This window comes from Monodelphis domestica, chromosome 5 (assembly GCF_027887165.1).
Source record: "Monodelphis domestica isolate mMonDom1 chromosome 5, mMonDom1.pri, whole genome shotgun sequence".
In the NCBI taxonomy this organism is placed as follows: domain Eukaryota; kingdom Metazoa; phylum Chordata; class Mammalia; order Didelphimorphia; family Didelphidae; genus Monodelphis; species Monodelphis domestica.
Genome location: NC_077231.1, coordinates 113,328,769 through 113,344,236, shown reverse-complemented (window position 1 = coordinate 113,344,236; position 15,468 = coordinate 113,328,769). Strand labels below are relative to the sequence as shown.

At 36.6% G+C, this 15,468-nt stretch overlaps 1 protein-coding gene across 2 annotated transcripts in view; it reads right to left on the bottom strand.

Annotated features, from left to right (window-relative positions):
- Positions 1 to 15,468, bottom strand: part of TULP3 (TUB like protein 3) — a 52,706-nt gene that overhangs the window by 31,058 nt on the left and 6,180 nt on the right. Inside the window, exon 2 of one of the 2 annotated variants that reach the window (XM_007503769.3) lies at positions 4,873 to 4,924. The exons of the other annotated variant lie outside the window; for it this stretch is intronic. Within the exon in view, the coding sequence (XP_007503831.1) occupies positions 4,873 to 4,924 (52 nt within the window). The remainder of the gene's footprint in view (positions 1 to 4,872; positions 4,925 to 15,468) is intronic. 2 annotated transcript variants of the gene reach the window in all.

Here is a 15,468-nt window from a genome sequence, read left to right as displayed (position 1 = left end):
ATTTCATGGACAGGAGAGAAAAGCTGTAAACTATAAGTCAAAGTTACTACAGTATAGCACTGAAGTCTGACCTATTATTACCCTATTGCAGTGCAAACTTAATATACAATAATAATATACAATAATAATATTAAATAAAGCAAATTACTGTCATGAGAAAGTAACATTCTGACTCATTGTTCTAAATAATCTGGTTTCACAAGGTCTAGGTTTTGATTCCATCTAATCCAGGAAACATTTATTAAGCAAGGCACTATACTGTATGGGTGCTATATAGAAAATGACCTTATACACTCAAGAAGTTTACAATCAAATAAGAGGATAAAATATGTAGATAATTAGCTGTGCTGTAAAACATGAGTGAGACAAGTTCAATGTATTTCAGGAATAAACCTAAAGGAAATTTGAGGCAGTCCCTAAGCCCACTCAGTTAAAGATGGAGTAAGGAAAGCTTTTAATGAAGGGAAGTAGCACCTGTGTTAAACCTTAATAGATCAACATATAAAGGCAAGGAGTTTGGGGAGGAATGGAGGTGCCAATCCATTCCAGGAATGGGGATGGCATAAAGACACAGAGATGGCAAAGGGCAGAGAATAAGAACGGAGGATAAAGTAAACCAACTTGGCTGAAACACAGAATACAGGGGGATGATGAGATAAGTGGTGAAAGATGGATTGGAGTCAGGTTGTGGAAAAGTCTTGAATACCAGGATCAGGATGACAAATGCTAAGTAAATATAAGCATAACATTGACAACTGACACCTATTTATAGTTTATCTTTCTCTTAAATGCTAAAAGTGATCAAAGAGAAAAAATGAGAGAATAGCTCTTTGTAAATCAGAGTGAAAACAAATATGATTAAACTCTGTACTTTATCCACTCCTAGATTGTGTTGCGTATACAAATATATATCACATGGCCTAGAAATTCAACAACTTCAAAAACTTCCTTATGATTTGAATGATACAGTGAAGAATCCTCCTCTCTCCTCCATCTGCCAAGATGGCTTACTATTATATTTAGGGAAGAAAGACTGAAAAGTAAAAGATATACTAAAAGAATAGAGTAAATTATATGGTAGTATAACTTTTTTTCCCAGAAGTTGAGACTTCCTCTTCAACTAACAGAATAAAACTCAAGTGAGTTATCATTAGCCCAAATTAATTACTATCTAGTCTTTTCTCATGCTCATGTTTCTGAGGAATCCTTGAAGGTGACTGAGCTAGCCTTACACTATCAAATTCTCAGAAGGTGGACTAGCTACAGGTATATAAGTAAGTAGCAACAGAACTAGACAGGTTGATTATGGTCTTTGTGTATGTCCAGTTAAAAGTACTAAAACCTTTCTGATATTTCCTCTGGAGTTCTAGGCAAAAAGTCAATCTGGTCCGCAAGTTTATTCCATCATTAGCTATTTGTTTGGGTAATGTTTCTACACTTAGAAGGTGCACTGACAATAAGAAGATATGAAAGGGTAACCCATTACCAAAAAGGCTGTGATAATTTTATGTTCTTCACCAGAAAGCACTAATATTGCATAACTAAAATGTCTCTGTGTTCCTAAGGACCTATATTCAGATTCCTGATTCTCCGAATGCCACATTTATACTACATGCTGAGAATACAAAACCAAGGGAAACAACATGCACATACACAAAATACATACACATACTCACATCTACGTGGAAAAAGAAATGGCAAACTATTTCAGTATCTTTGCTAAGAATATCCCAAAAGGGTCATGAAGACTCAGACACAAATGAACAACAAAACTCATTTATGCATAAATATGTACACATACTATTTTTTCCCATTGTGCCTACAATTTCATCAAAGTGGTCCCGGTAAGGAATTTCTTTCATCAGTTCATACTGACATTTTTCCTGAAAACGTAAGTTAATGGGGCATTGACAGAGATTAAGTGAGTTACCCAGGATCTCTCATACATATACACAACTAGTACACGTCAAAGGTGGGACTGGAACCCAGGTCTTCCTGATTCCGAGACCAGGTCTTTAACCAATATGTTAAACTGCCTCTTATAAATATATATATAAAAAATAAATACAAGAAAGTTGATCTAGTACTTCCAGTATGAAACCATGAAGGTCTGTGCTAATGTTATAGCATTATAGAAATGAAAAGATATATATTTTGAAAAAATAAATACATAAAAGAATTTGAGGAAGTATAAATGTAGAAGGAAAGGGATGATTTATATTTTGATTGAGAGACCAGGAAGACAGTGATACCACTGAGGAAACTTACTGCATGTATGGTATTATGAGTTGTCTGCATGAGATCATTATGGGTCATTCAAATAGAAATGGCCACTATACTTTTGGAGATACAGGATTAGAGCTAACAAAAGAGATCAAGACTGAAGATACAAATATGGATATAAAAATGAAAAAAGCAATAAGATCAATATACTCTCTGAAATAAGAGTGGAGGGAAAGCATGCCTAACAGTATGATTGGATACAAAGAAGTATCTGACAGAGTCTCTACCCTTTAAGAGTTTACATTTCTATCAAACTTCATTATAAGACATATGACAATTTTCACTAACTTCTCAAACTTACTAGACCAGAGATTTATATAGAAGTATATGTCAGGAATATTGGTGTTGCAAAATCTTCCAACTAAGTAATGTACAATATAGCTTTTAATGTATATGCTTCAGCCAAAGTCTAAAATGTGATGTCTCTGAATAATATACTGATCCAATTCAGTTTGTCAACAAGTCCAAATCACCAGATCTACATAAACTACATTCCAGGTTATTGAAGTAACTGGTGGGCACAATTGCTGATCTACTATCGTGTGTAACATTTAACTTTACTAGGCTTCAGTTTCTTCATCTTTGCACCGAAGAAATTGGACTAGATGACCAGAGGAGTCCATTCCAGCTCTGAACCTATGATTCCATCCAAACTATCTCGTTTGGTGATCTTACCAGTTCCCATGAGTTCAATAATCATTTCTTTGTAGATAACTACCACATTCATACACCCAGTCCTAAACTCTTTCCTTAACTTGAATACAGCATTACCAGCCACTTGCTAGACATCTCCTGAATCCCCTGCAATTATTTTCAACTCTACATGTCCAAAACTAAACTCATGACCTTCCATTCTAAATATTCCTTCAAACTTCTCTCCATTGAAGGCACCACCAGTCTTCTACTTCATCCAATCCAGGATTCACAACCTTGCAGTCATCTTTGATTCTTCCTTATCTTTCAATTGACTATCCCCAATCCCTTACTTCATCCCTATCCAATTCATTGCCAAATTTCAGAGATTCTATCTCCACAACAATTCTAGTATTTATCCTTAGCTCCCTACAAATATGCCATCCCAGTTCAGTACCTTGTCACCTCCAACTAGATTACTAATCTAGTCTCCTAACAGGTCTTCCTGCTTCTAGTCATTACCTTTTCCAATATATCCTTTAAACAAATGTCAAAATAATTTTCCTAAAGCACAAGTCTGACCACATTAATCTTACTCAAAAATCTCCAGTGGCCCTGTATTGCCTCTAAATTGAAACAGAAACCTTTCACCCTTAGGATTTAAAATCCTTCACAACATGATTCTAGCCCATCTTTCATGTTTACTCTATTTAATTCTCCTTGGTCCTTTTGCTTACTTCATTCTTTTTTTTTTTAAACCCTTACCTTCCATCTTAGAGTCAATACTGTGTATTGGCTCCAAGGCAGAAGAGTGGTAAGGGCTAGGCAATGGGGATCAAGTGACTTGCTTACTTCATTCTATCATTAATGATGTTTCCATATGTGAGGCGTAATTGCACCTTGTCTTTTTTAACTTAAATGTTCACTTTCTGTTTTAGGATTGATACAAGTATCAATTCCAAGGCAGAAGAATAGTGTAAAAAGATTACACAATTGGGATTAAGTGACTTGCTCAGGATCACAAAGCTAGGAAGTGTCTGAGGCCAGATTTGACCCCAGGACCTCCTGTCTCTTTGTCTGGCTCTCTAACCATTGGGCAACCTAGCTCTTCCTTCCCACCAGAGTCTTTTAAGGATATTTAAGCCACATAAGTTATATTCATGAGCTTAGAGATGGAGACAGAATACAGAGAGTAGATACAAATTTCTAATGAGGTTGGAGAGAGGAAGACCACACATCTAAATATTCCACTTAGTTAACAATTCCTAGAGAAGAAGTCATATAGCTGAGGAATCTGATGCTGATGGGCCATTGCTGATGGAAACATAAATAATTCCTGGAAATCATGTACTTCGTGGTCATAGATCTGAAAATGGAAGGGACCTGGGGGCCATTTAGTCCAGCACTCTTTTTTACAGATGAGGAACATTCATCACTAATGGGGTTGAGATGCGAGTCTTTTCCATTTTGAGTTCTTTTGTTTAATTAAATAAAAGCTGTCCTGTAGCCTATGTAACACTAATCTGAATTCTTGCAGTGAAAGCCGAGAATCCTTATATTTTTCTGTAAAGATGTAGACATGACCCATTTTTTTTGTTTGTTTAAGAATATTTTTCCATAGTTACATTAATCATGTTTTTTCCCCTTCCCTCCTCCCACAGCCAGTGAACAATTCCACTGGGTTTTACATGTGCATGATCTATTTTCTGATTCTTCTAAAGATGCCCCTTTATGATTGACCATGGTCTATGTAAACAGAGAAGTACATATCTGAGACACTGGTTACACCAACTCAGAAGGTGCTAGTTAGCAAATAAGCATAAATACCTTTCCCTTTCCAGGCCTTGTTCCAAGAAGTGATCAAGGAGAAAATGTGTTTTGCTAGAGAAGGGTCAAAACCATCAAAGATCATATTATTATAAGGACTTCAGCACTAAAAAGTAGAATCTTCTTTACCTGATTATCCAATTTCAACTGCCGGAGCTTCATATTTTCATCTTCAAAGGCCCTATGTTTAAAAAAATAAAAAAAGGGCAGAAGTAAGGAAGAAACAATGTGGAAATCTGGCTAGCTCTCAGACACGTACCTGACCTGTCCATTTGAGTTCTCTCAAGGCAACAGATTTTGCTCCAGGGAGGTCAATTTCTTAAATATTCTTTATACTATGTATGACCTGTCACCCTACCTGCCAAACAAAGCCCACAGAAATTGCTCCCATCCACCAGGAGAAGAAAGATTAAGATCAGGGACTTTCAGTCTATCACCAATTACAGGGCATATCATAAAGACAAGGGAAACTCTTTCTAAGAACAGCTTATAGATTGATTACATTTTAGGAATGGCTCTAGACTACACAAACACATCATGAAGTTCTTGCTCCAGTGCTATAATTTTTTTTTAAAAACCTTACCTTCCATCTTGGAATCAATACTGTGTATTGGTTCCAAGGCAGAAGAGTGGTAAAGGCTAGGCAATAGGGGTTAAGTGACTTGTCCAGGGTCACACAGGGAAGTGTCTGAGGCCAGATTTAAATCTAGAACCTCCCATCTCTAGGCCTGGTTCTCAATCCACTGAGCTACCCAGCTACCCCCTCAATTCTTTTTTTAAGCCCTAGGGCAGTGATAGGATGGAGTGGCGGGCCTTGCCCCCACCCCAGACCCAGTGTTGTGCTAGCCCTCCACTAGAGACTGAGTGCCATGAGAGTACACCATGCTTCACCCTCCCCTTACCCCAGATGAGGAGGAAGTGCTCCCATTGAGCTGCTGGGGAGAGGAGCAGGGAAGTGGCCTGAGTGCCCTGCTCCCCTCCAGCTCTGCTGCCTATGAGCAGCCCACCTTACCCTCTGTGTGCTCCCACTGGGCTGCTGGGGGTTGGGGGGGAAGGATATGAAAAAATGTCCCCAAGCACCTGGAGAGGGGAAAGGGAGCAGCTCCACCCAAGTCCCTCTGCCTTTCTATTGAGAAAGGGTGGCCAAGTACCCATAGAGGGGGCTCTATGTGCCATCTTTGACAACCACACAATAGATTCACCATCACATTGTTATAGCACTACTCTTTCCTGGGTCTGAGGTAGTTATAGAATGCAAAGCAACCCTAAGATTAAAAAAAAAAAAGGTTTAACCCAATTAGTTAAATTTTGTGTTACTGTATCCATAATAAACTCCAAGGACTTAAATATGCAATGCTTTCTGGTTCTCTTACATCCTATCTATGAGTTCTGAAATACTCTTATGTGTTTACAAACAACTTTGAACTATCTAGATAATTTTCTTAACCAATCTTTTAGTTCCTTATGCCTATTTCAGTGAATAGATCAATGGACCTTGAGACAGGAAAATATAAGCTCAAATTTGGACTCAAACACTAAGTAGCTGTTTGATCATTGGGAAATCAATCTGTCTGCCTCAGTTTTCTCATCTGTGAAATGGTGATAATACAGCATCTACCATACATAAAGGGTTGTTATGAAGCTAAAATGAGATATCTGTAAAGCTTTTTGTAAATGTTAAAGCATTATAAGTACGCATGCTGTTATTGAGGAGGAGGAGGAGGAGGAGTAAAGCTGTCCCATGGAAGAAGTTTTAGACTATTTGACCCCAGAAAGCATACCTAAGCACAATGAGTAGAAGCCAGAAAGAAGCAAACTTGAACATGGTAGAAAATGAAACTTTCTAACAAATAGAGCTATCTAATAATTAATGGACTGCCTCAGAAAATAGTGATTTCTTCCTCACTGAAGAGCTTAAAACAAAGGCCTATTCAAATACGGGCTAGACTACATGGGCTCTGAGGTCCCTTTAAAACTTCCTCAGATCCTTTGATTCTGTAACTATTAAAATAATTTCAGGGATTCTGCAAAGTCTTGCCCTCTACCTTTTGAGTAACTGACTACCTTTACTATAGTATATGCCATGAAAGGTCAATTTAGAAATGAAACCCACTCCTTGTTATAGAGCAATGGTTTCCACATTGTTATAAAAAGTACATCTAGGGAGTTCCTTGAAAGAATGGTCATCAAATACATGTATAATGCAAGATTGCTTCATCACCAATGTGTCCAACATTCAGTACTGTACCAGAGTTATGCCTTAACCTTTCCTATAAACAAATCTAGATTCTTAATATTTCTCTGAAGGCTTTTAAAGATAAAAAAATTACCACCCAAACTAGATGTGTCTTAAATGCCACGCCTAGATACCAAATAACATTCTTCAAGCTCAGGCAAGTTGAACATAATAGCCAAACAAATAGCATATAATCAAAGCTCACTGGCATAGACACTGAATATATGTTATGTAATCATACCATCTAGGCGCCTTTAATGTCTGAAAAAGACATACTTTCATTGAGCCATCCAGGAGAGTTTAAATTATAACTCAGAAACAGTAGCAAGGATACTTTGTATACTTACATTCATAATGAACAAAGATTCTCTTTGAACTCGAAAAAGATCTTGCTGAATTTGTGTGATTTTTTTTCTCATTTCTGTCATACTAAGGGTACTAAGTAATAAATCTAACTAACCTTGGCTAGTAAATATAAAAGACTAGAAAGGATTCCTGATTTGAGAATCAGAATTGACGTTAACAACCATTTTAAACTCTCAACTTTAGTTTTCACAAAAAAGGTATGAGGATAAAACCTTCCAACTCCTTAAAATGAGAGAGAGAGAAAGAATTCAAGGGCTCCTAAATCTTGGAGAAACAAAACAAATTATCGCCAAAGATGATGCCCTCCTGACATAGCTCACTATTCTCTTGTCACTGAACTTTGGGCCAGTGTGAGCTGGGTAAAAGCACTAGAATTAAGAGGGGTTGAGAGAAGATTCCTGAAAAAGATGGGATTTGAATTGGAATTTAAAGGAAGCCAGGGAAATCAGTAGGTGGAGTTGAGGAAGAATGAATAATGAATCACATAATGCATTCTGTTTTGAACATACAGGAGGATCCTGTGTATCAGATAGGAATCCATTCTAAGACCTACTAAGGAAGGCTGAAACTGCTGATAGTACTGAACCCTATTATAGATAGTTCTTGCTTTCTTTACACCTACATAAACTTTATTGTATAATACTGTGCTCTTTCTCCCCACTTTGCAGCCTTCCCAGACACATACTCTGTGTGGTACCCCCAACCCCTGCAAACCATAGTACTCAGATTTCTGCCAGCTGGCCCATGTTAGTCTTCCATTTGTATGCATTTGGGTACTAAGGTTCTTGTCCCCAGCTTCCATGTGTATTTTAACTGTGTCCTCACCTCCCTCCTTCATCTGATGACAGCCCCTTGCCTGCCTCCTTTCTCCCCCTGGAATTTGAGGAAGGTAATTGAAACCATTGAAAGCAAAACCTCTGATCTTATTCTGTTTCCAATTCTTTCCTTAAGAACTCGTACTTCCTTTTTATCTCTTGCTTGTCTCTTTTAGGTATGTTGTCCTTGGGAAAAACCATTTTACTATGAGCCTTTACTTGAAGTTTATATAGTTAAATTTATTGGAATTTTTGATACCAGATAGTACTGCTGAATTAGGGTTTTATGCAGCTCCATCCCCAACTATTCTTTCCAGGGGGGTGGCTGGCTCTGCTTTGTCTGCTCTGGGTCCTCTCGATTCTTACATTTCTACCTTACAAAGTTCAGGCCTCCTAAATAGTTAAGGTTTACAGTGTTGGATCTTTAGGGTCCTCTCTGGTATGTCAGGACACAATGTTAAGAGGCCTCAGAATCCTTGGGTCTGGATTGTTCAGATCTGAGTGCTAGTGATACCATATTGCTCTGGTCTCTGCCAAATGCTATTTTCCAAGGCTTCCAAAATCTGTACCATGGGACCATCTTGGGAACTCCTCCACTCTCTTCCTGCCTCAGGACATAGAATCTTACGGGTAAACTGTGATCTTTGTTTCTGATTGTGCAAAGGCCCTGCACTGGTTCTGGCTTTGCTGATGGGCAATTTGTGCAGTTCTGAGGCAGAAGCCTCTAAATATTATTTATTAGATTTCTTGTTCATTTATATGGCATGGTATGAACTTCAGTGTTTTGCTTGAGTCAGAATGTAAGAGCTGGGTCATTCAGGTAGCCATTTGGCAGGAAGTCTTTCCTTGGCTTTAGTAATGATAATATCCTATGTTAACCCTGAACCCCACCTATAGATCCTCAAATTTCTTTTAAAAACCAAGATAACTTAAGTGGCCAAATGAGAGCTTTCTAAGAGTGATGTAGGCTAGAAAGGGCAGCATGAGATAGTGGATAGAGTCCAGGAAGCCAGGAAGATCTGGGTTCAACTTTTGCTTTTGACATATAGCAGGTGACCCAGGGCAAGTCACTTAACCTGTCAGTGCTCTTGATCACAGAGTAAAATGAATGCTGACTGCAAGGAGCACCATGCCAGAACCAGAATAAAATATAATTGGGAAATATTTAAAAAAATAAAATTTAAGAAGAATAATTAATAGATGGTTTTCTAAGTCATCATCTGGTATCTATTGGAGTCTGTCACCATTCCTCCTATAAACTGCAAAAAAGGTAATGGTTTACATTACTAAAACACTTCAGGTCTAGTGCCTACCTTACCTTTGTCTCTAACAACAGGCTAATCTCCTTTATAATCTCTTATATAATTCTGGCCAATAAACAATATATTTGAATTTTCATGATTTTTGTTTTATTTTTGGAGTACAAGGAAATAAAGGAGCATCAATAAAAAACACACAAAAGGGAACAAAAATTCAGAAGATACACAAAAAAGGCAATTTTGTTACTATTGAGTCAAATTTAATATCTTAACTGTGCAACATAAGTTCAGTTTCATATATAACCCTTTTTTGCATATTAAAATATTCATGTTTATGATTAAGTTAATAATAAAAACATTTTTTTAAAGGGAGGTCAGCAATTAATTCTTCTTTACATTGCTTGCTTCCACAAAATCTTAAAAAGAATGACCTAGGCCCATGTTGGTGAACCTATGGCATATGTGTGTATGCTGCTCCCCCTCCACTTCTCCACCACACCTGAGGACATTTCTCACATGACCTGCCCCTCTGCTCAGCATCCCAATGGGAGCATTTCATCTCTCCTCTGTCTGGGTTAAGGCAGGGGGTGCACATACAGTGTGAGGGTTGCAGTTTGGGCACTCAGTCTCTAAAAGGTGTACCTATCACTGATCTAGGACATACTGAAAGCATTCTTGATGGAAACATGAAGAGGGAAGACTTTAACAAACAATAATTCTAACGGTGACTAAATCCTTATAGTTACAACTGACTAAAACACACAGAAATCATCAGATCCTTCAAATTTTTAAAATTTTAAAACCAATATTTGTAATAGCAAAGCATGGAATAGCTGCATCTCCAATAAAGCAATATTATAGTTCACTAGAAGAGCAATGGAGGACCATATAGATTGTAACAAATTACCAAAGACAAATTCCATATAAAAAGAGATGTAAAAAACACCATGAAAGAGATAAAGGAACTAAAAAGGAACTGGGTTGGTCATTAGTAAGATTAAAAATAAGTAGTTAGGATTGAGATAACATCTGTAAAGTACTTAGAACAGTGCCAGTCATACAGCAGGTACTAGTAGTAGTAGTAGTAGTAGTAGTCGTTCCTATGATATAATAGTATCCATGGGATCATAAGAGAACTAAAGTCAGTCCAAAGAACACTGGAGAGAAACTCAAGTATTTATAAGATATGAACAAAAGTTACCCAGGATGAAAAGGCCTAAGCAGATTACAATTTGAACTCTTTAGAGTACAAATATACTGAAGTACAAAAATTTGAGAGTAAAAATGTGCATGAGCTTTATTACTGCTTAAATAGGTCTCTATGGCTGACCTGGAAAGCTATGTGAAAATATGGTCTGAATTCTAAACAACTGAAATTCAACCCTTCTATAAAATGGGAATTGCCTGTATATCAGAATATGTCTTTAACCAACCTTCTAACTCAGAAAGCCCACAAATCAATCACAAAGTATTAATATATTAAATATTAATAAGGTATTTAACTATAATAATTCAGTCACATTAGGTGACACTAATATATATATATTATATATATATATAACATATATATATATAATATATATATATACACACATACATTTTTCTACCTGATTGAGTCAACAAGTCAATTCAATTGGCTGAGCAATCAAATTATCCATACTGATGGGGGCTTTAAAATATCCAAGTTCTAGATGAATTTGGCAGTTCTGAGTTGAGATTGCAAGCCTGGAGCTGCCTGTAGAGGAGACCCTCCACAGGTTGGAGGGGAGGAAGAAGGGAAGAGAACACCTCTTTCTTCTGTCTCCCTCTATTAGTCATGTCAGATTTGAAAGGGACTCGATCAGTAGGAAGCAGCCCATCTAAAATGTGTCACAAATGCACATGCATGTACATATATATATTTTATATATACACACACATACACTGATATGGGTTTCCTCACCAGGAGCTCCCTATCTCAATGAAATGACAGGTTCAGACCAATAAAGAGGATGGAATGGGGAATACATAACACATGAGAGAGATGACACACACACTCTCTAGCCATATACAGATGGACAGATGGTTATCCAAGGGGGTAAATGACTTTAAAAAGAATGACCAGGCAGCAAAAAACAAAATAAGGCTATGAAGTGACCCTGGGAATGCTGCTAAGTAAATGATCCTGCAAACATTGCACTCGTTTGGAGCCATGTGAGGGCTCTACAAAAAAAGCCTTAGAGGTCTTGTAGTAACAAGAGTTGAGTTGCCATTGTTGCAAGTATATCCTATATGTGTACCTCACTAATCATGTACTCAAGTTTGAAACCATATTCTTCTCATGTATGCTATGTTAGGTAATATAGTCCAAGTTTACAGGGGGAAAGTTTTCTAATATTTTTACTATGTCACCTTCTTATCTAATGGATGTCTGTTAATAAATACTTAGATGGAAGTTCATAAGCCAAAGTTAGCAGGATATCCCCCAGGCTAGAGGAGGTATCACTGGCTGCTGGGGAGCTAGCCCATGAGTACAAGGTAGGGGAGTCCTAGAATTAAGTACTATACCTGTAAGCCTCTTTTCCTATTTAGTTTAGCTTATCACTTGAAACAAAATGTTCTATTTCTTTCTCTATGTCTGAGAGGTTTTGATATAAAGAAAAGCTACTGAAAAAGATGAATTTGAGATTTATCAGGTATAAATGACCTTCTGCCCTGGCCTTCCTTATGGAAATATGAATTACAAAACTGAAGACTATATTTATTCCTACTGAATCCATCATGAGATAACTTCAGAGATTTAATTGTACCGCTAAGACAAAGGTCAATTATACAAGGTATCAAAGATTTCAGATTTTGAATGACACACTAAAGATAGAACACCTAACTTTTCTGAGAGTATTAACAACTGAAGGGACAGAAAAGTTGTTTGTTAGTGGAGCATGATAAAAGCAATTCACTTATGATACAAATATTAGTGTTTTATTCAATTCTACAAATGTTTATTGACTACATACAACCTGGAGAACATTGTGCTAAGCAATGGAGGATCTAGTCTCAAATGGAATTTACAGTTTCTTAGGGCATACATAAGAGCAGCATCAGTGTGAGCATAATAGATGAAGAGCTGACCTTCAAGGGAGGAAACCTGGGTTTTAAATCTTACCTTTATCAAGTAGGCACATCCTGCCTTTGTGGAGTAGCCTTTCTGTAGACCAAAGCTTTCAGAGGTACAAAAAGAAATCGAACATTTTAGCTCCTTGGAAAAACTAAATAATTGGAAAAAGTTTTCATGGAGAGCCCTTCTCTAAGCTACTTTCCCAACTCCTATTTGTGTGCTGGTTCCCCAAAGGGTAGCTGTTCCTCAAGGTTCAAGGAACAAGCAGGAGTAAAATTGCTTCCAGGCAACTCTAAGCCTCTCTTTCGGAGGAAGTCTGATCTACATTGATATGAATTTTCTCATCAGGAGCTGCCAATACCAATAAAATGACAAGTTCAGACCAAAATAGCAGAGGATGGGATGGAGAATATAAAACCTATATGCTAATAACTATGATATTATTATAATAAATATACATACAAGGGAGATACAAAATGAAGCCCAGAAAGTCAGCCATACTAATGATGTAACTGGGGAAGACTTCACAGAAGAGGTTATTTTATCTGGGCTTTAAAGAATCTCAGTAACCGTAGTTGATGAAAAAGGAAGCATTATGAGTATAAGCAACAGCCTAAAGAAACAGAGGCAGGAAAGTATATACTTTATTGATAATAGCTAGAGAAAGTCATACAACTGCGTTATTGGATCATTTTATCTGATCTCAACTGGGTCTTCACTACTGTGTAGCAAAAGCATTTAATCTTCCTTATTGATCCCTCCCTTCAATAGCTGTTCCAAACCCTCTCTCCCCAAGTTCCCAATTTCAATATTGCCCCTGCAAGGAAGAAGTTGGTGGGTAATGATAATTGTTAAAAAGCAGCCTATCAATAAAATGTTTTTAAAATATACATAGAAGAAAACAAAAGGAAGTTATGAACAGGCCACAACCAAGAATTTTGTTACTACCTTGTTAAATTTAATATTTTTTTAAAAGCTGCATAGAAGTTCACAGTTTCATTCTTCTTTACATACTGAAATGTTCATTGTTTATAATAAAAAGAAAAGTTTTAAAGGAAAACAGAAAAAGAAAAATGCCTAGTCATTAGTAAGAATAAAATTGAACATTCATTTAACTTGCACCAAATATTTATTAATTGACTACTTTGTGCAATATGCTGAGTGTGGTGCTCTGGACACATGCCTGGTGTTAAGAAAATATAAATGAGAATGAAGCTTTTTACCACTGTAACATATTAGGATGCTATGGAGGTAGTTAATGAAATAAACTGGAAACCTCAAATAAATACAACTAATCCACAGTGTATCTTCTTTGGTATTTTTAACTTTAGGTGTTTAATGATAGATTCCATCTTTTGCTGAGAATTCTATTTTCAGTACTAGTGAACAACCTCCAAAGTAATGCTTCTGCTATATCTTAGGAATCAAAATATGGTGACTTGCTTGAGGACTTTTCAGTCAATTCCTCTAGCACCTCAGAGAATAAAAACAAATGGCAGAACTTTTTTACATTGCAAATATTCAAATTCTTTTTCTAGGCTTTTTGTTACCTGACTTCTTAGTCTTATGTGGAGAATTTTTCATCAAACTATATAGTGGATCTAAAGGAATTATTTATCATTTTTTTTAATTCAAATGATTCTGCTATAAATTTAGAAATACTCCTGGATTTTGTTGGATGTCCAATTACTACATGTAGTGTTCCAGCTAACTTGGCTAAAGTTCCTCAGTTTCCGAATTTTGCTTTTATCTCCCCTGCCACAGCTTTATGCATCTTTAAATTCTTGTGTACACATCAATATACTCTTGCTCTGGTTCAATTAAGACAAGAATTATATCAAGTTTTATCACATTTGATTTAATTAGCATTTATTAATACATATAATGCTACAATGGGAAGAGTACTGGATTTCAGACTTAGGATGTTGATTCAAATACTTGCTCAGCCACTTCCAAACTTTGTGACATTAGAAAAAGTCAGGATATCTCTAGGTCCCAATTTCTTCTTCTGTAAATAGAAGCAGTTAAGACTCTGAAAGAAAAACTCTCCATTCTCTATTTAGAATCTCCCACAGAATCAAATTAATTAAGTAAATAAACCTAAGCAATTCTGCTTGAGACACAAAATTCAAAGGGATGGAAATCCACCATACCTTTGAAAATATGTCTGGCACAAACCATTCCCACTTAAAAATAATGGTATTCTCCCCACCAAAAATACAAAATTCAATAATAAAAGTTATAAATTTCACATAAAAATTCAGGAAACAGTTTTGAATTATCAAACAGAATTCTCAACTAACTTTCAGAGAGTACCCTGGAGAATCATTTTATCCATCAATCACTCTTTAACCATCCTTCTAAGATTCTCTTTTACTGGTCAAAGATGAATTCAGGAAATGCTTCTTTTGAATGAATAAAAATCTTCTTCTTAGTTTTGATTATTATCCTAATCCCTGGATCACTGCCTTGTTGTAGCATAGCTCAATGAAACTACCATGCAAGGTTACCCAAGCCAGCTAGGTCACAGTAGAGAGTTGTGTGGATCACAACAAAATATAGCCAAGTTCTCAAAAGCATGGGAATACCAGATCATCTGACCTGTCTCCTGAGCAAGCTCAGAAGGTCAAGTGTAACAAATAAAGGAGTACCACAAGACTGTCACCTTATTTATTTAACCTATATGAAGAGTACATCATGCAAAATGCCAGGCTAGATGAATCAAAAGCCAGAATTGTCACTGGGAAAATATCAACAATCTCAGATAGGTAGACAACAACAACACTCAGATGGCAGAAAGTAAAGAATTGAGCCTCTTGATGAAGGTGAAACAAAGCAATTTAAAAGCTGCCTTGAAGCTTAAAATGAAGAAAACCTAATATAACAACTGGTCCCATCACTTCCTTGCAAAGAGAGGAAGAAGAAACAGAAGCAGTGTTAGATTTTATATTC